We start from the raw sequence: 26,533 nt of genomic DNA on the forward strand, positions 1-26,533 counted from the left end.
TGTGTTCTTTTCTACTATGAGCAACTAAATTAAACCTCTCTTGTTAAATGTTAGGGACTCTGTTTTATTTTTATGGATGAATAAAGCAAGTGTTTTCTTTATTTTGATCTATGCTTCTCTCCTCTTTTAAAATTGAGTTTCGTTCTTCATCAATAATGATTAGAAGTATTAAGAGATATTCTAATTCTGTCTTGGATTCTGGTATTACTTCGAGAGATTTAATATCCGAATTAGCTTGAAACTCATCTCATAATTTTCACTAAGTTTAGAACTAGCTCTTAAATATGTGACATTTAATTCATCTAGAAGTACTCTTTGAATATTGTGTGGCTTAAAATCAAAACCGTTATTAACCTCTTCTCTTGATTAATTGATCAAAAAATTGACGATTAATTAAGTTAAGAAAAATTAAATTGTCAAGACATTGAAATTTAATTATAAATAATTTATTATAAAAAGATTTTTGCATTAATCAAAGTTTTGAAAACACAAGTATTATTCTTTCTAAAAGATTTAACATCCCAAAGCATTTAACATTCTCTATCTTAATTTCTTTTTAATTCTTTAAGCCTTCCATCACCTAATAATTTAAATAAAATTAATTTGCACTTCTCTGTCTCTTTCAAGTTATGAATTAATTCCTCTTATCAATGTGTAACTGATCTAATTAGAGATATAATTTGATATTACTTGCTTCAATCTGTTAATTTTCGTAAAAATGATATTCACTTACTATAATACTATTTGATACGATTTGATACACTTACCAATAATATGAAACTATTAATTTTAACTCATCAGTTACATTATTTCTTGTCTCTAATATTTAAATAGATGAGTAAAAACTAAAAAGGTTAAGAATGATGCTAATCATTTTGTTTACAACTGTTTCTATTCTAGTTTTGTTTTGTTTTTTTATATATATAATTAACTCAGTTAGACTACGGAAAAAAGATAAGTAATATCATGAATCTCATATTCAAAATTTAAATAAATAAATAATAAATTCAATCATGGGGAACATGAACCCTACATGGCTACATGATGAGGGACTTATGCCTTCATAATAAATAAATCATACCATGCATCAATAATCATACACTGTCACGAGTGTGCTTTAGCCATTCTACAAATTTTGCTTCATTCAACAAGAAATGTATGACCCTTAATTCCCCCACATGGATCTTATTGTTGCTATTATTGATGCCTCAAAAAGGCAAAAATGAACAGGAGAGAGAAAACAAATTAAAAAATAAAGGTTTAATTAGCTTTTTTATTTCTATAATTTCACATTTTCACTAAATTTTTAATTAGATTTTTATATTTTTTTATTAAGTCCTTATACCATATCAAATTTTATAATTAAGTCTCTGTCGAAATAAAAACGTTGTAATTAATAAAATATTTTGTTAAACAAAACGAATATACCTAATACTTGACTGAATATTCTGTATAATTTAATAGAATATTCTGTTAATTTTAATATTTTTATTACAATAGAAATTTTATTACAAAATCTAATATGGTATAAGGATCTAATTAAAAAAAATATAAAAACTTAATTAAAAATCCAATAAAATTATAAAGATCGAAGAATGATTGAACTAAAAATAAAAAATAAAAAACTTTCTAGAGTCGGAAACTTGGAGCAATAAAAAAAACTGTTCTCTTAGCTTAATGAATTTGGTAATATATAATACATCACATACATGCCTAAGTAATAACAAAGTGAGAGAATGAAAAATTCCCTCCACTGCCAAAATAAGGTCCCTTAGTTTGAAGTGAAATAAACACTACATCAGATCATATGATAATAACTTACATTAACATTGGTTACAATACAAAAAAAGCATATTGAAATATGTAATAATCAGATGTCAGGATTGAGCACACTTTGGACGGTTGGACCTACCTAGCTTCAAGCTTTCTTAATCCCCCACCAATAATTAACATCTTAATGCAATTGATGTTTCTGTTAATAAGCAGCACAGCCTCCACACACAATACCTCTGTCAATAATTAAGTTCACATTGTCAAAACCCAATTCCAAATTATTCATGGAAAATAATTGTTACAACTTTTAAAATTTTACCTTTTTTTTTAACAAATAATTAAGACAGAGTAGCAGAAAGAATTAAAGAACAAAGGGGTTGTATGACAAGGAAAATTTTCTGAAATAGCTTATTTAAGTCAGAAACAGTTAATAATAATAATAAGTCCTTATAAATATAAGTCCCCTTAAAATATCACATTGTGATAATTATACTATGAATATGAAAATTCATAAACCAATGAAAATGTGAGACTCTATATATAACTATTTGTAGGGGGCAATAAGGCACTTACACAAATGAGCAAGCAGACCTTCTATGCCTTTTCTTCATGGTCATCATCTCCTTCCTCCTTGGAGGTTGAAGAACAACCTTAATTGCAGTATCAAAAACTGCTTTCACATTCTAAATCATGCAATTCAAACCAATCATTATCAAATTTTCTGTCGCACAAGATACAATTAATATAAATAGAAATAGAAATAGAAATAGAAATTATCCAGCACCTGTTGAGTCTTGGAACTGCACTCAATGTAAGCTGCTGCACCTATTTGTTTCCTCAATTCTTCCCCCTATTACCAATGTACAATGATTCATTCATTTAGAACCTTTCTTTGCTAATATAATACTATAATATTACACAATAATTAAGAAAATGTGTAATTACTCTATTGGTCCTTTTAGTTTTATTCAATTCATAATTAGGTCTCTATATTTTTTTTTAAATCGGGTTTCTACACTACTTTTAATTTTGTAATTAGGTCATTGTCAATATAAAAAATATTAGAATTTATTGAATATTTCTCCGCAAATTAAAAGGACCCACAATTAAGAACCTATTAGATCTTCAACCACATTTTTTTAGAAGAATATTCTATTAATTTTAACGTTTTTGATACGAAAAAAACCTAAAAACAAAGTAAAAGCAATGTAGGGACAATCCAGCTGAAAGGAAAAAATATAAGAACCTACTTGCAAATTTGAAGAAATTATAAAGACCAATAGAATAATTAAATCTTAAGAAAATATTAAAAAATAATGAAATAAAATGAATATAAACCTCAGCAGATGTTATAACATTAGATCCCATGTGATCAGCTAGGTACCCCCGATCTTCACGAAGATCTGCAATAAAATACATAATTTGTCATTAATTTTACTTAAGAAAAATCAGCATATATAATTAAATTAAATTAACTCAAACACGTACCTAATTTTGTACCAACAAGAACAACTGGAACATTGGGTGCAAACCTACGCAATTCAGGCATCCACTGAAACAGAACAAAAATATTATGAATAAAGGGGGAATTTGAAGTGCACAAATACAATTCTGAAAAAAACAAAATTAAGTTTAGAAAACAAGAAAAGAAACGTGGAAAACACATATATTATTTCTAACTACATGTTTATCAACATCCACTAACTATCCCACTAAAACATACGAAAATATTTGATAACAAAAAAATTAGTTAAAACTGCCAAAATTTACTAATTACTAATTATTTTCGTTTTTTGAATTTTATTTTTTTATTATTTTTAATGTTTTCTCCTTTGCACAAGATAGAACCCTCATGTTCCCTTCCCAGTTCCCACTCTTCCACAAACTTTTGTTTTTTATTTTCCTTTAAAGTAGGTAGCTATCACTACTGGTAAAAGTCAACATAGATATTGTAGCAAAATTTGACCATGTACTAAAATGATGGAACATAAACCGATGATCAACCTCATTGGTTCCTCTTGCCCTGACATCTTATTTGAATCCCGTGACCGTTAATTTATTTAACTTTTTCTTTAGAAAAAATAATATAAATAATTTAGAGCATATTTGTCTATTTGATGCTACATGAACAATCTTTTTTTACAACTATTGTACAGTTAAAGAAACAAAATTTTCATATTTGTATTTAAGGTATATCTTTCTTTTTTTCCAAGCAAAAATAAAAACCTTTTAACTCTAGATTGTATAACAAAAAATTAAAAAAAAAAGAAAGTTAATCATATAGCATTATTATGAATATTTACAACTGCTCATTTATTTATAAATATTCTTAACCCATACATTAAATGTCATCTAAAAATACTTCACAGTTCACACACACAAAATATTTCTTAAGAAAAAGACTATTTGTACAATAGTATAAACATTGTTCAATTAGAAGCCAGTTTTCTTTTCTAACTTTTTAATTTTTTTTCTTTGAAGTTTTAAACCTCCCTAAACCCTAAAGAGACTTGTAGTTAGTGAAAAGTTTTCAAATTTCTAAATGCCTTACCTTGTAAAATCATTCCCATGTAAGGTTTTTAGTGTAAAATTCTCAAGAATAATAAAATATAGGGTTATGCTAAGTGTACACCAAAATCAACTACCGAAGTCAGCTACCAGTATAAAATACATGTTGGAATATAAATACACATTGAAAATAAATTAAACTACACATGTATTTATACACAAATATATTGGTGGCTGATTTTAGTGTACAAATAGCATTTCTCTAGAAAATATAAAAACATTCTTTTAACCACACATCTCCTAAATTCTAAATATAGATCCTAAACTCTTTAAAAAAATTTAAAAATATAATTTTATGATAAAAAAATAAATAATAAATAATATTAACTAATCAAAAGTATTTATTCTATAAACAAATGCATATATGCTTTATATTTGTTTCATGTAAATACCTGTAGAAGCAGAGACCCAATTGAATCAAGAAATGAAAACAAAGAAATCAAAGGGCATGAATACATGAAAGAACCTTCTTGAGAACATTTTCATAGCTTGCTCTGCTGATCAATGAGAATGCCAACACAAATATGTCTGCTCCTCTGTAACTGAGTGGCCTCAACCTACTATAGTCTTCTTGCCCTTCACCACCACACACAATAAACAAATAAAACACCAATCATAAAAGTGTAGAACAAGTTATTATATATGTTTATGATCATCCAAAATCTTCAAGAAACTTTAAAATGTCGTGTATTCATTTTATCTCGTATATTAGTCCAACACACTCTTGTTGCCCACAGGCAAAATAAGTACAAATAAACATAATAGCTATAATTTCGATTTGACTCTTAAAATTTTTCGATATTACAATTTTAAAATTATTTAAATCTTGTTTTGGTTTCATGTAAAAACTCGATTTTCTTTATAAATCTATAACTAAATAAAGAAAATCACAAGAGGGAATGGAGTTATGGTAGAAGTACCTGCAGTGTCCCAAAGCCCTAGATTAACAATGCTTCCATCCACAGCAACATTGGCACTAAAATTATCAAATACTGTAGGTATGTAATCCTGCCACATAAAAGGAAATAAAAAACATAGATTATATATATGAAACATATTCTCAACACATCTTAACAAGTTCCACCACCTACCCAGGTATCATTTGATAAAAAGTTCAAAACTTTACATTATTTATATCAGTAATAATTTGCATTTGTTAAAAAAATACTCCAAAGTTTTGATTTTGATTTTGATTCTTACAGTGGGGAACTTGTTGCTGGTGTAGCAAATGAGCATGCAGGTCTTGCCAACAGCACCATCACCAACTGTGACACATTTAATGAACTTTGAAGCACTCATCATTTGGAAGCTCTTAATTAATTAGTTAATTAATTAAAGAACTCTTTAACACTAACTAAGCAGCTGCTACAAACACACTCTGTGTTCTTCTTTCTTAATATAGAAAAATATAAGCTTAGTGTTGAAGCTTCAATGGGACAAAGTGTGATGAACAAGATAATGAAACAAAGACAAGAGGGTCTCTCTGTGGGTTCTGATCTCTGTGTTGCATTAAAGAGTGGGATATAAATACTAAAATACACAGACAAAGACCCTGTTCTATTTTCAAGAAATAAAAAAATGCTACTATTACTCTCATGTTTTCATTACAATTTTTTTACTCACAAATATCTTAATTGACACTGGTTAAGATTTAACAAAGCTATCTTTTAAAAAATAGAAAATAAAAATTTCGAATTTTAAATATATATAATTTATTTATTTTTAAATTTCTCTATAAATAAATTTAATAAATATGTTTAGAATATTAAAAGTTTAATTTCAATACAATATTAATATAAAATAATTTTATATACGTATTCAATTATATAATGTTATATAAAAGTAACTACTATAATTGCATTAAAATTAAATTCTAATTATCAGTAAAGTTTCTTAAAAGAAAATACTAATTGCAATAATATTTGAAATGTTTAAATTAAATTAATCTCAGATATTTTTTCTCTTTAAATTAAATATTTATTATACATATTAAGAATTAAGTGCGTTATGAAAAATGAGTTGTATGATTTAATTTTAACAGATAGATTACTTGTGTTAGAGAGAGAAGGTGCAAATAGAAATAAGAAATGCATATTGTAATGAATTGTAGTCAAATGTTGTTGTTGGTGCACTTTTTCGTCCCACTTAATAAATTTCAAATCCAACAGCAAATTTTTTGAAACACACAGAAATGGGGCCCTTCCTCAAACGGCACCATATATTATCTAACCTCTTTCTTTCATGGTTGGTTCCAACTACATATCACTAATCACTAATAAGTAACTATAATTATTTGCTCCATCATTGTTTCATATAGAATGTGTAGTAATTCTACAATAATGAATAATACATAACCAACACAGTACTTTACATAAAACAACTACATTCCTCTGTTTAACATTACTCATTAAGATTACACTATTTGATCTAACATATAATATTATTGTTGAGAAGGTTTCAACTTTTTATATTGAATATTTTTCCCGTTTTAAGATAAGTACATGGTTATATATAATGATATAATAATAAACAAACATTAAAATCGTAAAAACAATTTGAATTGGCTGTGTAGTCAATTTATTTATCTATTTAAATAAGTATTAGATAATTTAAATCATGTCTTGTATATATAATAATCTATTAATTAATAATAAATTTTTAAATAAAATTTAGATTTATAATAAATTAATTTTAATTTGTTAAATTAAAAATCACGATAAACAATAAAAAAAACTCATTAAATTCATAATATAATAAATATTAAATTAAATATGTTCAAAAATTTATTATCAATAGTCCAATACTATTACCATAATGCAAAGAAAGTTTAACAGATTTTCATTGATACTAGACGAGAAAGTCTAGAGGCGAGTATTTTTATTAAAATTTGGTCAATACTTAATTAATAAAAAAAAGTGAGTAATCTCATACCATTAAATAAAATTTTATATTATTAAAAATATTAATAATAATAGCTAATTAATAACTATAAATCACAAAATTTACTGATTCCTAACATTCTTCAATTTTTGTTTTCTGAACATTGATATACAAAGTGTATACAACAGTCAATTAACTTTTAAAAACCGAAAGTATAACTAACTTATGGTTGTTTAATAATTTGGAATCCGACTAACTAATAAATAAGGGAGCCACTTAAATCAAGACGTCTAAAACGTCTTTTTTTAAAGATATTTATTAATAATTAAAATTTAACACGTATAATCAATTAAATCGTATTATTTTTGTCAAAATTAAGTCAGACAAATTAATTTAACCGAAAAAATGGTAAATCAAATTTTGAACTAGTCTAAATTAATATTATTTTTTATAAAAAATAACTACAATACTCTTATTATAAAAAATTACTAAAATATTTCTATTATATATATTAATTTTAAAAATCTTAAATTATGATCATTTTCTTCTCTGCTGTCATAGGATATATATATATATAATAGAGATATTTTAGTTATTTTTTATAATAGAAATATTGTAGTTATTTTTTATAAAATAAATATTAATTTAGACCGATTCAAAATTTAATTTATTAATTTTTCGATTAAACTGATTTATCCGGTCTAATTTTAATAAAAATAACACAATTTAATTGATTATATATATTAAATTTTAATTATTAAAAATATCTTTAAAAAAAATGTTTTAAACGTTTTTATCTAAATGGCTCCAATAAATAATTATTGTTATTGTAATATCCTCTCAAGTTAGAGTAGATAGAATGAGTCACAATACGTTGGTTTATTCGATTTATTCGTAAAAATAGATGAATTAAATCAGCAAAAAATATGACTTGTTTATAAATAATTATTTTAGTTAGGTTCGAATAACTTATAAGTTGAATACTTGAATAAATATATATAAATATATATTTATTTGACTAGATATATTCGCTGACGTGTAAATATACAGACAAATGTATTAATAATAAGCTAAGCTAACTAATTTCCATAAGGAAAAAGCACAATTAACTCGTAATTGTCTATCAGATTATTAGGATCTAATTAACTCACAACTAACTAACATTAGTATAACAAATACTTTGTTTAATTGACCATTTATCAACAATTATCTTCTTTTCTTTCTCTTAAATTCTGACAAAACATAATAATTATTTTGATAAATAATTTTAAGATTTAGCTAACTTATATCCTAAAAATATATATATTAAAGTTATAAATTGAAAAAAAAAATTATTGAAAATACAAAAAGTTTAAGTTTTAAAATATTTATTTTATATTTATAAAATATAAAAAAATCTTAATAATATTCTTATTACGTAGCTTAAGGACAAATATTAGCTAAATTCATAATTTGAACTACTACCACCAACATTATGCTCTTAAATTATGTAATCCATGTTTTCTTGGCAATATCAACTGTTTGATAATTGATAGTTTGTAGCTTGCAGCAGAATTAGAACCCCAATTTTGGAGACATTTGCATAAAGCTATAAAGAAAAGTATAAAACAAAGAACAAAACAAACACATGTCAAACATTTGGGTGTTATATATGTAACCCAAGAAAAAGGCATCTAAAGGCATTATATTATAGTGAGCTTCTTCAAAACTCTTAATATATATTTGTTTTCCACAAATTGATGAATGTTATAAACTTATAATTTAGTCCTTAATCATGAATTCATTAATATTGTTGCCTTAAACAGAGAACAAAGGGAAGAGGACAAAATGCACACTATAGATAGTTAATTAATTAATTAATTATACTATATGTACATTAAATGATTAAAATCAGTCGTCAAAATTAGTTATTAGTATAAAATATATATTAAAAATAAATTAAATTATAAATATATTTATACACAAATATATTAATAATTAATTTTAATGACTAATTTAGTATACGAATAATATTTTTGTTAATTAAATTAAGCAAAAAAGTGGATTAGAAAAATGTGCATATATGGACCCACATGTGTTATAACATAACCCCACCATGGATACTTTTTTCACATCAGACATCACAACAGATTCAAATGTATTCAACCGTTGAAGTCTAGTCTGAATCTGCACTCTGCCTATGTCTCAGAAATTAAAAGCAAAACTAAGACTACCTCAAAACGTTAGGTAAGCTCTTTATATCCTCAAATTAATCACATGCATATTCCTTTTTATGTATATATATAACGAAAAAGAGAATACACTTTTGTACAAAAAATCATAAGAAATTAAGTTGGTGACTTGATGGTCATTGTGTGAAAAAAAAATAAAAAGGTATTTTTTTTTATAAGTAGAAAATCGAATATTTACCATGAGACATGACTTAATGAAGAAGTGATATATGAATGGCATAATTTATCTCTATCTATTTTTTTAAAAAAAATATTATATAATATCTTACTTAAAAAAATATATTTTTATCATCTACTTACTTAAGTTATTGGGACATTACAAATTTTTATAGTACTTTTAAAAAAAAATTTTATTCCATGTATAGTAATTTAAAAAAATTTATTTTATCCACAAAAAAATATTTTATTCCATACAAAATAATTTTAAAAAATGACTTAAAAAATAGTAAGGATACTATAAAAATTTATAACAGACCCATTCGAATTACTATGTGTGTCAAAACAGCGTGCTAATTCAAATTAGATTGATTCGAACTAGTGTGGGTCACGTTTCTTTATAGTTCGAATCAATAGAATTTGAATTACTCTATGAATACAATAAATGCATAATTCGAATAGGCTCAATTCGAATTACGTTGATGTTAACTAATTCGAACTACATGAAAATGTCTTTCTGGTAGAACCTTGTAACATTTTTTATTTTTTTAGAATTATGTAATATTTGCTTACATTTAATTTATATATGTGATTTACCCTAATTATATTATGTATCTGTTAAATTTATTGAAATTAATTTTTATTCAAAAAATAAGTGGTTACAAGAATGTAGAATCATTTGTTTAATAGGAAAGAACCGAGTTTTACATATAACGAAATGAGTAAAAAAATTTCAATTTAAAGTCTTTAGGTAGTATTTGGTTATTGTCTCCAAATAACAAAGAGATAGACTACATAAATACAAAAATACACAAATTTTATAAGTGATAATGTGCAAGTCACATTTAATTTAAAAATCAATTTTATTCCGAATTAAAAAAATTGCCGCCATTTATTTTTACTATCATCATTACTATTGTTCTGAGGATTATCCGAGACCGGATGATGATTGGGCTTATTTGTGAGGCCCAAGCGTTCAAGGAAGGTGGTCTCTGACTTGTTCCACGTCAGGGAGCCGCCGTTCGAGTTGTGTGTTTGGAAAGATGAGGGGTGGTACCTGCAAAATACTCTAATGCCTAAGTCAGCAAAGGGTTAAGCAAGTTTAAGTGTATTAGAACTTAAAGATACCCGAGGTGTGTCAGTGTATTTATGGATGATGTGCCAATAACTATCATTGATGTGCAAGTCACATTTAATTTAAAAATCAATTTTATTCCGAATTTAAAAAATCACCGCCATTTATTTTTACTATCATCATTACTATTGTTCTGAGGATTATCTGAGACCGGATGATGATTGGGCTTATTTGTGAGGCCCAAGCGTTCAAGGAAGGTGGTTTCTGACTTGTTCCACGTCAGGGAGCCGCCGTCCGAGTTGTGTGTTTGGAAAGATGAGGGGTGGTACCTGCAAGATACTCCAATGCCTAAGTCAGCAAGGGGTTAAGCAGATTTAAGTGTATTAGAACTTAAAGATACTCGAGGGGTGTCAGTGTATTTATGGGTGATGTGCCAATAACTACCATTGGAATCGTTCCACTTCTAATGGTGGATAACCATCCCTTTATCTTAGGGTTGTTGAGATCTCTCTTCTAGAAGAAGGTGAGAGATTTGGGGAGGCGGTTACTTACTTGGATGAGTGTAAGCTGTCCGTTTTCATCGGATCTGACCTTCTTAAAGAGGTCGGATAAGCGGTAGGGGCCACATTCTTTACTGGGCCTTTCAGCTTTAGTGGGTCTGGCTTATGTTTTGGGTCAGGGTATGAACAATGCCCCTACTCGAGTCCGATCTCTTCATTTTGAGTTGGATTCGAGTATTGGTTGAAGTCGGAGATAGTCAGGTCGGTATCTTCTTTTCAAGTTGAAAAACCGACGTGATTTTGAGTGTCAACCGTCGCGTCCATTGGCTTTTTATATTAACACGTGGAGAACGGTTACATTGGTAACGGCGCACTCTTTTAATGAGTGGGCCACTTTATGATAGTGCCCTTGGGGTCTTATAAATACTTTCCCTCTCTTTCTCTTTCTTCTTTTTCGTCTCCCTCCGTAACTTTCTTTCTCTCTTCTGTGTTTTCTTCATTTCCCAACCTTTTCATTTTCCAGTATTTGGTGCTTCAGGACATTTGCTTCCCTTTCGCTGAGAACTTCCTTCGTTCTTTTCCCCCGAAAGGTTAGTTTCTCATACCTTTCACTGTGTTCATACTGTTATCACAATTTATGCCTGATAGACTAAGTGTATTGCTTGTTCTGTGTAATTTTTATGTATCTTTTCAATGTTTTATGCATTGAGGACCCTTGCTTTTTCTTCAAAATGTTGTTTCTCTGTAACTGTACTTTTAAAGAAACTTCCTCTGTTTCGAACTTGCTAGTGATGATATTTTTTCTTTTTGTGTAATGTAGGTATTCCGTACATCCCACCTTTGTTTTCAAAAAATGTCTTTTCAGATTTCTAAAAATTTGTTGCGATGGGTAGATTCCTCTGTCCTTGTGTCCAACCACATTGTTGATAATGTTTTTGTAAAAGAACTTCGTAAGCATCATAGAATCTGTAATTTTGTTGAGGACGAAGTCAAATATGAAATAATTGCCCCTGACCCTGAGGACCGAGTTTGTTCTAGGAGGGTCATAGAGTCAGAACCTCATTTTATTTTTATGTATGATTGTTTATTTACCCATTTGGGGATTACCTTGCCCTTTTCTGATTTTGAGATAGAAGTAATATCCCACTGTAGGGTGGCTCCTTTCCAGCTTCATCCTAATTCTTGGGGGTTCCTTAAGATTTACCAGTTCGTTAGCCATGAACTCAGATTTCCAATCTCTTTAAGAATATTTTTTTATCTTTTTCATTTGACGAAGCCTTTTAGTGCTTTGAATAAACAAAACAAGCAACAATGGGTTTCTTTCTGGGCTATCCAAGGTCGGAAAGTATTCTCCATATTTGATGAGTCGTTTCATGACTTTAAAAACTTCTTTTTCAAAGTCCGAGCGGTTAAGGGTCACTATCCCTTTTTCTTGAATGAAGCCAATGAACCTCGGTTTCAATTGTATTGGGTGGAGGTAGCCCCTGTTGAAAAATATAATTTGGTAGATTTGGATGAGGTCAAGGAAGCTATAGTCGAGTTTTTTCGAGAGGCTTGGGGAATGGCTCCAAACCTTGACACCAAAAAATTTCTACTTGGGACTCCGAGCTTTTTTCGTACTAAACTAGGTAGCCTTCTTTATTGTTTTTATCTAGGCAATTACTGTTTTTCTGACTTGTTATTGATTTCGTTTCCTTTCTTTTGTAGAAAAAAAATAAAAAGCGGGTCTTCAGCATATCAGAAGGTCCAGGAGGCGAAAAGAAACGCCCATGCCCGAGCTGCTCAGTTGCAAGAAAGCAGCAAGTCGGGTACATCTTCTCCCACCCAGTCAGACTCAGGGATGCCTTCCTCCCAGAACAAATCGGTAAATCCTCCTTTTGCTCCTCCTCTTACTCTTTTTTCTTTTGTCCTTACTCCCCCAGTTCCTCCCTTCTCGGAGCCAACCTCTAAAAAGAGGAAGACTTCGAAGTCCAGTGTCATTAATATTGATGATGCTGGTTTTGATGGGGTGAAGTTTTGTGAGAGGCACGTTCTTCCCCATAGTTTTATTGCTGTGGTCGATGCTTCTATCAAAAATCACCTCAAAATCTTGATTCGAGGGGGGATCCGAACTGCGGGAATATGCTCTGCCCTTCTTAAAGAGTTTGAAAAGGCTCATCTGAATACGACATAGCATTCTTTGGAGGCTGAGAAGTGGGCTGGAAGAGAAAAAAGTAAGTCTAGAGGCCGAGCTCTTCAAAGCTTGGAATAGGGAGAGGGAGTCTGCTGCCTCCTGCGCTTTGGCTAAGAATTTGCTAAAGAAGTCTCAGGAGAGTCATGCTAAGGTTTTTAAGGAGAATCTGGAGCTGAAGAAGGAGATGGAGAAACTTAGGGAGAGTTATATAGATTTGGAGGAGTGGGTTATGGAAGGGACGGAAGAGGTATTCAGGGTGTTGAAGGACCAGGTTCAAGTTATTGCTCCCGACCTTGACCTGTCTCCTCTTCATCCTGATAAGGTTGTAATCGAGGGTAAAATTATCTTTTCTCCTCGTCCTCCCACTGACTCCGAGTTGAAGACGGCTGGGCAGCGCTTAGTGGAATCTCCCCCTCGTGAGGTCAATCCATCCGAGGGACTTCTACCGAGTTCATCTGCTCCGACTTCTGTTTCCGAAGAGATTGCTTCGACCCCTCCGACTTCTAATGCTGACCCGTCCTCCTCTCCTGCTGACAATTCAAACTCTCTTATTGGTCCTGTTTGATGTTTCTGTTAAGGCCCGACTTGTGGGACCTTTCTTATGAACTCTTTTATGTATATTTTTGGCATTTGTGTTGGCCTCTGACTTTTGATCTCTTAAAGGGATCTTTAACAACAGCTACTATTTATTTTTTGGATGCTTAATCCTTAATAGGACTTTAACAAAGTAGCCGTTTTTGCGAACTTGGAGATTTTTTCCTTTATGATTGCTGATTCTATGCTTTGTTTGTGTCTTTGTAAAAACCTTTGTGAAAGCTTTTACTAGATAGCCTTTTGTTTTTCCATTATTTAGTGTAAACGTTCAATTTATTTTCCTATTGAATCATTTTTATAGCTTATGTTATTTTTGCGATACATTTTTTTATGCTCAAGGACTCTCCGACTTATAAGTCGTTTGGCCATATCATCCCTGAGTTCTTATGATCGTCATGTATAACCTCTTTACACTGGCTTGTACCTCGTCACTTTATCTTTCCAACCACATAGGTCGAGCAATGAATTTTCACGTTTTTTTTTTAGCTTAAGTCGGTGCGTATCGTGAGAATGATAATGGAATTTTCTTAAAAGAGGAAGTACTATTATTAATGAAATGTAACTTTACAAAGATACTTTGGCTACTAAGGGAATAAGATTCTTCACCCCTAGCCCCCGCTTTGATGCCTTGTTAAAATCCCCTTCAGGAAAACTCTCTCGGGAAAAAATCATGAAGTCGGGAAAAAAGAGTACATCAGGGAACGGAGTACGCTTCTAGCTATAGTATCTCTTTAAATTACAAGCATGCCACGACCTTGGGAACTCGGCTCCATTCAAGTCGGACACCCTGTAGTAACCTTTCCCCAAGACTTCAATTATCTTGAAAGGTCCTTTCTAGTTTACAGCAAGCTTCCATTCGCTCGACTTGTTTGCTCCGATGTCATTTTGTATCAGGACTAAGTCGTTAGTGGTGAAGCTCCTTCGAACAACTTTTTTATTGTACTTTATCGCCATCCTTTGCTTTAACGCTGCTTGCCTTATTTGTGCTTGCTCTCGGACTTCTGAATGTAGTTCGAGCTATTCTTTTTGGGCTTGGATGTTGCTGACCTCATCATAAAATCTCACCCTTGGACTTTGCTCATTGATCTCTATTGGGATCATGGCTTCTATTCCATATGCAAGTCGAAAGGGTGTTTCTCCAATCGTAGAATGACGTGTTGTTCTATAAGCCCATAGTACCTGAGGGAGCTCTTTCAGCCCAAGCTCCCTTTGCATCCTGCAACCTCTTTTTTAGCCTAGCCAATATAACTTTATTGGAAGCTTCACCTTGTCCATTGGCTTGAGGATGCTCTACTGATGTAAATTGATGTTTGATCCTCATGCTGGATACCAAGCTTCTGAATGTGGAGTCTGTAAACTGAGTGCCATTGTCTGTAGTGATAGAGTGGGGGACCCCAAACCGAGTAATTATATTCCTGTAAAGGAATTTCTGACTTCTCTGTGCCGTGATAGTGGCCAGTGGCGCTGCTTCTATCCACATGGTGAAATAATCCACTCCCATAATAAGATATTTGACTTATCCTAGAACTTGGAAAAAAGGTCTGAGTAGATCGATCCGATCCCCATTTCGCAAAAAGCCAGGGAGAGGTTAAGCTGATAAGCTCTTTGAGGGGAGCGACGTGGAAGTTCGCATGCATCTGACAGGGCGGGCACTTTTTAACGAAGTCGGTGGCGTCCTTTTGTAAGGTCGGCCAGAAGAACCCAGCTCGGATCACCTTTCTGGTTAGAGACCTTGCTCCGAGGTGATTTCTGCAAATGCCGTTGTGTACCTCTTCTAGGACCTCATCTACCTTAGAGGTTGGAACGCACTTTAACAATGGTGTGGATATCCCTCTTTTGTAATGGACATTTTGTACCAAAGTGTAATTTTGTACTTCCTTCAGAAGTTTCTTGGTTTCCTTCTGATCCTCGGGAAGGATGTCGAATTTTAGATATTCGACTATAGGGGTCATCCATCTAAGGTTTAAGCCAGAAATCAGTAGAACGTCCAATTTACTATCCGTCTTCATAAATGAGGGCTTCTAGTGAGTTTCCTGTATCAGACTTCTGTTATTTCCTCCGGGCTTAGTACTTGCTAACTTGGAGAGAGCATCGGCTCGGCTATTGAGTTCCCGAATTATATGTTTGACCTCGATTTCAAGGAATTGCCTAAGTTGCTCGAGTGTTTTTCCCAAGTACCTTTTCATATTAGGATCCTTTGCCTGGTACTCTCCACTTCCGACCTTGTTGGAAGATCCGTCTACATAGAGCTCCCGAGTCGTGGAGGCCTCCATTTGATCGTTGTGTATTCTGCGACAAAGTCAGTGAGACATTGAGCTTTGATTGCTGTCTGAGTTTTATATTTCAAATCGAACTCAGATATCTCTATAGCCCATGGAACCATTCTGCCCGCAATATCCATTTTCTGAAGAATCTGTTTCATAGGCTGGTTTGTTCAGACTCTTATGGTATGAGCCTGGAAATAAGGTCGGAGCTTCCTGGATGATACAATTAAGGCATATGCAAACTTTTCAATTTTTTTATACCTTAACTCGGGACCTTGCAACACTTTTCTAGTGAAGTAGATGGGATGTTGTTCGACTTCGTCTTCTCGTATTAAGGCTTACGCCACATCCTTCTCGGCAACAACTAAATATAATACGAGTTTCTCTCCTGTTTTTGGCCGACTAAAGATGGGAGGTTGGTTCAAAAGTTTCTTAAACTCCTGAAAAACTTCTTCACATTCAGAAGTCCATTCAAACTGGCATCCTTTTCTAAGTAGTGAAAAGATTGGCAGGGATCTCAGAGCTGATCCTGCCAAGAATCTGGATAAGGCTGCAAGTCGGCCATTCAACTGTTGGACTTCCTTTAGGCAGGTCGGACTCCTCATTTCTAGGATTGCTCTGCACTTATTGGTGTTAGCTTCAATTCCCCTTTATGTTAGCATAAATCCCAGAAATTTGTTAACTTCTACTGCAAAGGTGCACTTAGTAGGATTTAGCCTCATCCCATGCTTTCTTATGGTATCAAAGACTTGTAAGAGGTCGGTCATGAGACTGGCCTCATTCTTGGTGTTTACTAGCATGTCATCTGCGTATACCTCCATTAGGTCTCCAAGGTGAGGTGCAAACACTTTATTCATCAACCATTGGTATGTGGTCCCTGCATTTTTTAATCCAAATGGCATGACCATGTAGCAATAGTTCGCTCTGGGTGTGATGAACAATGTCTTCTCCTGGTCCGACTTGTACATCAGAATTTGATTGTATCCCAAGTAGGCATCCATGAATGATAGGTATTGGTATCTTGAGCTGGAATCCATTAGAGCATCGATGTTGGGCAGAGGATATGGGTGTTTTGGATAGGCTTTATTGAGGTTGGTATAGTCGACGCACATCCTCTATTTTTCATTTTGCTTTTTGACCAACACCACATTTGCCAGCTACGCTGGTTACTTGACTTCTCTGATGAACTCGGCTTCTATCAAGGCTCGTACTTGCTCTTCGACCACTTGAGCTCGTTCTGGTCTGAGCTTCCGTCTTCTTTGTTGGACAGGTCGAGATCCCGGGTGGACTGCTAACTTATTTGTCATAAACTCGGGGTCTATCCCCGGCAATGGCACCAATATTCCGAGGGTTACCTAGACCGGATGATGATTGGGCTTATTTGTGAGGTCCAAGCGTTCAAGGAAGGTGGTCTCTGACTTGTTCCACGTCAGGGAGCCGCCGTTCGAGTTGTGTGTTTGGAAAGATGGGGGGTGGTGCCTGCAAGACACTCCAATGCCTAAGTCAGCAAGGGGTTAAGCAGGTTTAAGTGTATTGGAACTTAAAGATACCTGAGGGGTGTCAGTGTATTTATGGGTGATGTTCCAATAACCACCGTTGGAGTCGTTCCACTTCTAATGGTGGATAATCGTCCCTTTATCTTAGAGTTATTGAGATCTCTCTTCTAGAAAAATGTGAGAGATTTGGGGAGGCGGTTACTTACTTGGATGAGTGTAAGCTGCCCGTTTTCGTCGGATCCAACCTTCTTAAAGAGGTTGAATAAGCGGTAGATGCCACATTCTTTATTGGACCTCAGCTTTAGTAGGTCTGGCTTATGTTTTATGTTAGGATATGAACAACTATCATTACTGATATTTTTTAAACTCATCTCAAATAACTAAAATCAACAACTTTAATTCTGACATTATTTAAAGAATTCAAATTAAAATTTAAGCAAAAACCCAAAAATGAAAGTGAAAGAGAGGCTGAGTGAGGGTTTAAGCACTAGCGCCGAGCCGCCGAGGCAGAGCCGGCAGGCGGAGGCTTTAGGACATTCTATTATTTTACTTTTTTATGGCTTGGTTTTTTGGACGTTAATTTCATGGATCAAATCCATTGTTCTCAATTGAGGGTATGTTTTAACCCAAATCCACCATTTAAAAGTTCTCTCCATCTCTATCCATACCAACTAAAAAGGCCCACAAATTAAATTACAAGCTAAACATTCTATTATTATTAATTGCCTTCAACTAAACAGAGAACCAAGACCGACCCACCTGCTACAGAGAGAAAAACGGGTTGCATGTGTTTCCTTTTTTTTTTTGGTCAGGTTGTTGCATGTGTTTCCAAAGCATATAACCTTGTATTTTGGGCTATTCGAATACCAACTAATACTAGCCCAAAACTAATACGACGTTGTGTTCTTCCAGCAACTAACATAAATCACATTCGCAAAATTTAAAAATTAAATAGATATAGTTGAAACTTTAGAAATTAATTTGAGATTGGCGTGCAACCAAAGTGAGTATTATCTTTTTTCTAACCTTTTAAAAGATGCCTCAATTGTTCAAATTAAAAGGGACCAACGAATCACTTGGTAGGAAAACTCAATGTTCCCCCCTAACTTTGTGGGGAAAAAAGAGATGGAGAGATTAAAATACTCTGAAAGCTGCAATTTTATTTCTATAACAGGCACCATAGGTCCAATATTAAAACAGCAATTACAGCACACATCACATATTCTATGAATCAAAATGTCTCCAACATGTTCTAGTAAAGATAACAGACACACACTCTCATCAAAAGAGCTTCTTCAGGAAATTAAAGAGCCTTGATGATCTCTTCAGCACTGGACACAGTGAACTCTCCACCACTCTCAATGTTAGCAACCTTCACCTTGAGGTCTTCAACGAGCAGCGCAAACCTCTTGGACCGGATCCCAAGCCCCTTCTCGGAGAGATCAAGCTCTAGCCCAAGATCATGTGTGTATTTGGCTGACCCATCAGCAAGAAATGTCACATGCTTGTTCTCAGGGAAAGTGTTGGCCCATGACTTCATCACAAAGGGATCATTCACTGTAAAATTTACATTTTTAATCACAAGTTAGAAATTTACCAAGGATCATTCATAAAACCCAAACACTTCTGGCAATTTATGAACAAATTGACATGTCCAATTAATGAGATAATGACTTACTTTTTATTTTTATAACTCCAATATACTTTTAATAAACAAGAGCATTTTCAATGTTATTGAAAGCGTGTTTAAGAAATGTACTACTCATATGACATCATTGCAAGACTTGAATAAGTTCAGAGTTTATTTTTGTTGAGAAGTGACACTTATCTCCACTATGCACAAGTCACAATATTGAATTATGGCGTCGTAGTTCCTTCATAAACCTATGTAGAGGTGAAGGTATTTTAACGACAAAATCTTCCGTAACGATTTATATAATTAATTCGACATGTCAATTCTTTCTATCAATTGATCTTGTAAAGTGTGAACTGTCACCATACAAAATTTAAGTGAAACCGAGAAAAAACACGCGAGAGAAAATCTTATACAGTATGAGATCACACTGTATAATATTAATTGAGATAAAAAATTAAGAGGATCCATTTTCGTCATTTTTTCATAAGTCGTGGCAGGTGTTTAGGGTTTTTAAACAAATTGTAGAACCCAAATAGATGTAACGATTTGATAAAAAGACTAAACTGTAACATTGGAACTAAAATTAGATTAGGACAATCTAGTATTTACCATTTTAATTTAATTTATTTAGGTGAAAAACACCCCAAAAGGAAATAAAGAGGAATAAAGTTAGTATATCAAAGAATAATATGTCCAACAAATTGAATTCATCCACAGCCGACAGGACAGTCCCCATTATAAACTATCATTTGAGAGTTAAAAAAATAACACAAATTAGCAAAACAAGACCTGCATAGAAGCTAACTTGTAAGCATATTTAAGTCAATGCATGAAAGCTTCTTCTCCTCATCATGTTCAGTATTAATAATCAGCAATGAAAACAAATAAGTAACAAGCAATTTGCAATATAGAAAGAAACCTTAGATTGATCAGGTATTGGACAGATAGCTTAAATTAACATGTGCATCAAGGATTGACAAATAATTGACAAAATCAGTTTAGTCTCTTCAGATTTTATTTACAGAAAGGAAATCCATGGACTAGTTAGTGCATTCAAAATGTTCCCTCAATCATAGCACAAGAACAATGAATGCAAGCATGAATTGAGTTAATTAGCAAAACAATCAGCAATTCAGTATAAAAAACAACAAACGCCGGATTGAGTTGACACTCACCACTGATACAGATGATTTCATCCACACCCTTTCCTTTCAGCTCCTCTGCTCTCTCAATGAAGCCAGGCACATGCTTCAAGCTGTTGTAAAATGGAAGAAACTCAGATCTCAATATCAGAACTTCATAAAAAACAAGTGATGCAACAAAAGGTAGAGCCTAAAATTATAGAGGATTCAGCCCCAAATCCATACCACAGCCATGACCCTTCACTTCAATCCAGTCAAAGTCATAACAAACTTTCTGAAACTTTTCTTTTTTCTATAGAAAATTGAAAAGTTTCTACCATTTTGACTTTCGTTAACTTCTAGAAATTCAACTCAATAGTGAAACCTTAAACTAAACAACTATACGGAAGTTAAAAAGACTAAACCTTTAACCACCCCTCTTCCAAATTATCCATGAATATTTCGAATCTCCAAAAAAAATGGGAATAAAAAGAATAAAAATCGAAACTTTAATACAGAAGCAAGTGAATCTAAGATACCCATGAAGCTATTTTCATGTATAATTTCATTATCAATTACGGGAATCATATTTGGGTGGCAATAAGAACGTTCTAGAAAAAAGGGAACCTGCAAGTGGGAGTGAAGGCGCCGGGAACACCAAAGATAATGACCTTTTTACCCTTGGCAAGAGAGTGAATGGACACAGACTGTGGCTTGTTATCGTTGTCCAAGAAGGCCAAGGTGCCGTCTGGGATGACATCTCCAACTGCAATCGGAGCCATTTGAGGAACAGAGGACGATCACGATTTTGTTTTGTGAATTTTTGTCTTTGTCAATTGAGGAAGCACTTCAAGAGTGACCCATGTGTGTCTGTTTATATAGCACAAATTCTATGCAGTCCTAACATAGAATGATGAATATTTCTATTTTTCTTTTTTTTTTTTCTAATAATTTTTGGACACATGTCATATCTATCTATTTGTCTACTTCTATTTAATATCGTAAAATTAAATTTTTCTCCCAACTAATTAAAATGAGGTGTCAATTTTTTATCAACTTTTTTCTTTCCAAATAATAGCATTTAATGAATTTAATGAATAACAGTATTTAGTAAATTTAATAAATAATATATGATTATACTAATTTAAGAAAATACCTTTATTATAATTATATAAAATCAATATACAATGCATTATTAAACTAATTATCAATCATAAATATTTTTAATCATTCTAATTATATTAATTGATATAATTTTAATTCTCATTTATATGCAATAATTTAATTACTAGATAGTTAGTGCACACATTAATGATAGTGACCCATTTAATTTGATATTAATTAAATAATAATAATAATAATAAGGATAAAGTATATTTTTTATCCCTGAAGTTTGACAAAAATTTTAAAAATATTCCTAAGTTTTATTTTATTTCAATTTTGTCCCAAAAATTTTCGATTTGCATCAAATATACTCCCTGATGGCTAATTTTTCAAAAATTTAAGACCAATTTAACAACAATTTCATAAGAACAACCCTCAATACAAGCAAATTAAGCATAATTTTCATCCATTATTGTTAGATTGGTCTTAAATTTTTTTAAAAATTTAGACGTCGAGAGTATATTTGATGCAAATCGAAAATTTTTGGGACAAAATTAAAACAAAATAAAATTTAGGAGTATTTTTGAAACTTTTACCAAATTTTAAGGACAAAAAATATACTTTATATTTTAAAAAGTAAAGCATAATATTACCATAAAATTATATTATCGTGAAATTATATTGTATGGATACAAGATTAATTAAAAAGATTAATCATTTAGTAAGTTATTAGACAATATACGATAAAAATAATTAAAAAATCATTGACCAATCTCATTACAAAAAAAAAATTAATTAAATACTAAAATAATTATCAAATATTGTTTAGCTTCAATTAGTTAACAAATTTAATTTTATTGGTAGATAGTTAGTGCACACATTAATGGTGACCCATTTAATTTAATATCAATTAGTAGATGATGATAATAATAATAATAATAATAATAATAATAATAATAATAATAATAATAATAATAATAATAATAATAATACAAAAGGTCTAGATAGTACATATATTATATTTTAAGAAAATAAAATATATTTTAAAAAGGATTAGGATATTAATAATAAATTATGATTGATATCAATATCTATAAAGTTTAATAAAATATAATGGCATAATTTTCAACTAATTGTAGCAAGTATCTCTATTGAAAATATTAGCTAATTATTATCGTGTGCAATTAATGTGTGTGTGTGCAATTATTTCTCATTTAGAGAATTCATAATTTAGACATAGTTCTTCTTCTGTTTTTTATTTTTCATACCTAATGGCTATTAGTTATGATTCTATTAATAGTATTACCTATGGTAGATTATGTGATGAAAAAGTTTAGAAATAAAGGTAAGAATTATAAGGTTATGAAAAGTCTCATCTAAATTTGATAACAGCAAGACGGGTTACATAGAAATTGTTCTCATTGATGAAAAGGTTAGTTGATTATTTTTCATAATTCTTTCGAGCGATGCTAGGTCCAGTTATAAATATTTTTTGTTCGTATTTTAAATTTATTTGATAAGTAAACCTTTGCACGAATTAAAGACGGTGCGATTTAATAGCTTCATAAATGCTAATAGCTTTTATATTTAATTTGTGTTACAGTGTGATAAAATTCATTGTTCAATCAAGAATTATTTGACAAAGATATTTGAGAATGAACTAATCGAGGGAAAGGTCTATGTCTTTTCAAATTTTCTGATTGAGGAATCAGGTGAAATTTATCTATCTATCTACTTAATATACGAAAATTGAATTTTTCCACCAACTAATTAAAATGAGGTGTCAATTTCTTATCAACTCTTTTTTCCTCCCAAATGATAGCATTTAATGAATTTAATGAATAATAGCATTTAATAAATTTAATGAATAATAGCATTTAATGAATTTAATGAATAGTGTACATTTATACTAATTTAAGAAAATATATTCGTTATAATTATATAAACTCAATATTCAATGCATTATTAAACTAATTATCAATCATAAATATTTTTAATCATTTTAATTATATTAATTGATATAATTCTAATTCTCATTCATATGCAATAATATTATTAGTAGATAATTAGTGCACACATTAATGATGACCCATTTAATTTGATAATAATAATAATAATAATAATAGAAAAAGTCTCGACGATACATATATTAATAATAAATTATAATTGATATCAATATCTACGAAGATTAATAAAATATAATGGCATAATTTTTACCTAATTATAACAGGTATCTCTATTGAAAATATTGGCTAATTATTACCGTGTGCAATTAATGTGTGTATATATATATATAAGTAATAGAGCAAGATAGGTTACATAAAAATAGTTCTCATTGATGATAAGGTTAGTTGACTATTTTTCATGATTCTTTCAAGTGATACTACGTCAAGTTTATAAATATTTTTTGTTTGTATTTTAAATTTATTTGATAAGTAAACCCTTGCACGAATCAAGGACAGTGCGATTTAATTGTTTCATAAGTGGTAATAATTTTTATATTTAATTTCTTGTACAGTGTGATAAAATTCATTGTTCAATAAAAATTATTTGACAAAGATATTTCATGATGAACTGATCGAGAGAAAGGTCTATATCTTCTCAAATTTCTTGATTGAGGAATCAAGCGGAATTTATCTACTTAATATACTAAAATTGAATTTTTTTCCAACTAATTAAAGTGAGGTGTTAATTGCTCATCAACTCTTTTTTCCTCCCAAATGATAGCATTTAAGGAATTTAATGAATAATAACATTTAGTGAATTTAATTAATATTGCATTATTATACTAATTTAAGAAAATATCTTTATTATAATTATATAAAATCAATATTCAATACATTATTAAACTAATTATCAATTATAAATATTTTTAATCATTCTAATTAAATTAATTCATATAATTCTAATTCTCATTCATATATAATAATTTTATTAGTAGATAGTTAGTGCACACGTGAATGATGACCCATTTAATTTAATATCAATTAATAATAATAATAATAATAATAATAATAATAATAATAATAATAATAATAATAAAAAAGGTCTAGATGGTACATACATAATATTTTAAAAAATAAAACATAATATTAGTGTGAAATTATATTACAGTGCAATTATATTGTATGGACACAAGATTAATTAAAAAGATTAATCATTAGTAAGTTATGAGACAATATACGATAAAAATAATTAAAAAATCATTGATCAATCTCATTACAAAAAAACTAAATTTTAATTAAATACTAAAATAATTACTAAATACTATTTACCTTCAATTAATTAACAAATTTAATTTTATTGTTAGACAATTGGTGTATATATTAATGGTGACCCATTTAATTTGATATAATAATAATAATAATAATAATAATAATAATAATAATAAATATCTAGACGGTACATACATTATATTTTAAAAAATAAAATATATTTTTAAAAGAATTAGGATATTAATAATAAATTGTGATTGATATCAATATCTATAAAGGATAATAAAATATAATGGCATAATTTTTATCTAATTATAGTAAGTATCTCCATTAAAAATATTGGCTAATTATTACCGTGTGCAATTAGTGTGTGTATATATATATATATATATATATATATATATATATATATATATATATATATATATATATATATATATATATATATATATATATATAATGAGTAATAGTGAATTTTTTCAATTATTTATCATTTAGAGAATTCGTAATTCAGACATAGTTCTTTTTTTTTCATACTTAATGGCTACTAGCTACGATTCTATCAATAGTATTACCTATAGTAGATTATGTGATGAAAAAGTTTGAAAAATAAATGAAAGAATTATAAGGTTATGAAAAGTCCTTTCCAAATTTGACAAGAGTAAGACGAGTTACATAGAAATGGTTCTCATGGATGATAAGGTTGGTTGATTATTTTTCATGATTCTTTCAAGTGATGCTAGGTCCAATTTATAAATATTTTTTGTTCGTATTTTAAAATTATTTGATAAGCAAACAATTGCACGAATAAAAAACAGTGCGATTTAATAGTTTCATAAGTGCTAATAGCTTTTATATTTAATTTGTGTTAGAGTGTGATAAAATTTATTGTTCAATCAAGAATTATTTGACAAAGATGTTTGAAAATGAACTGATCTAGGAAAGTTATATGTCTTCTCAAATTTTCTGATTTAGGAATCAAGCGAAATTTATCTACTTAATATACTAAAATTAGATTTTTTTACCAATTAATTAAAGTGATGTGTTGATTTCTCGTCAACTATTTTTTCCACCCAAATGATAGCATTTAATGAATAATAACATTTAGTGAATTTTATGAATAATACATGATTATACTAATTTAAGAAAATATCTTCATTATAATTATAAAATTAATATTTAATGTATTATTAAAATAATTATCAATTTAAATAATTTTAATCATTATAATTATATTTATTGATATAATTCTAATTCTCATTCATATGCAATAATTTTATTAGTATATAATTGATGTACACATTAATGGTGACCCATTTAATTTGATATAATAATAATAATAATAATAATAATAATAATAATAATAATAAAGGTCTAGATGGTACATACATAATATTTTAAAAAGTAAAACACAATATTACTATGAAATTATATTACTGTAAAATTATATTGTATGGACACAAGATTAATAAAAAAGATTAATCATTTAGTAAGTTATGAGACAATATTCGATAAAAATAATTAAAAATCATTGATCAAACTTATTACAAATTTTTTTTAATTAAATGCTAAAATAATTATCAAATATTATTTACCTTCAATTAGTTAACAAATTTAATTTTATTTGTAGATAGTTGGTGTACCCATTAATAGTGATCCATTTAATTTGATAATAATAATAATAATAATAATAATAATAATAATAATAATAATAATAGAAAAGGTGTAGACGATACATACATTCGGA

General features: G+C 30.0%; 2 protein-coding genes across 2 annotated transcripts; both read right to left on the reverse strand.

The window, feature by feature from the left end:
• Positions 1-1,643: 1,643 nt before the first annotated feature.
• Positions 1,644-5,847, reverse strand: LOC112751225 (rac-like GTP-binding protein ARAC7). Its single transcript, XM_025800294.3, has 8 exons — positions 5,542-5,847; positions 5,262-5,349; positions 4,808-4,917; positions 3,262-3,325; positions 3,112-3,176; positions 2,558-2,623; positions 2,347-2,456; positions 1,644-2,009 (listed from the first exon to the last, which is right to left on the reverse strand). Exons 1-8 carry the CDS (start codon positions 5,641-5,643, stop codon positions 1,976-1,978), a joined length of 639 nt encoding a protein of 212 aa, XP_025656079.1. The 5' UTR covers positions 5,644-5,847; the 3' UTR covers positions 1,644-1,975.
• Positions 5,848-18,850: 13,003 nt separating this feature from the next.
• Positions 18,851-21,436, reverse strand: LOC112751226 (peroxiredoxin-2B). The gene is made up of 3 exons (XM_025800295.3): positions 21,095-21,436; positions 20,522-20,601; positions 18,851-19,267 (listed from the first exon to the last, which is right to left on the reverse strand). Exons 1-3 carry the CDS (start codon positions 21,247-21,249, stop codon positions 19,014-19,016), a joined length of 489 nt encoding a protein of 162 aa, XP_025656080.1. The 5' UTR covers positions 21,250-21,436; the 3' UTR covers positions 18,851-19,013.
• Between the last annotated feature and the right edge of the window lie 5,097 nt (positions 21,437-26,533).

Source organism: Arachis hypogaea, chromosome 15 (assembly GCF_003086295.3).
Source record: "Arachis hypogaea cultivar Tifrunner chromosome 15, arahy.Tifrunner.gnm2.J5K5, whole genome shotgun sequence".
Taxonomy (NCBI): domain Eukaryota; kingdom Viridiplantae; phylum Streptophyta; class Magnoliopsida; order Fabales; family Fabaceae; genus Arachis; species Arachis hypogaea.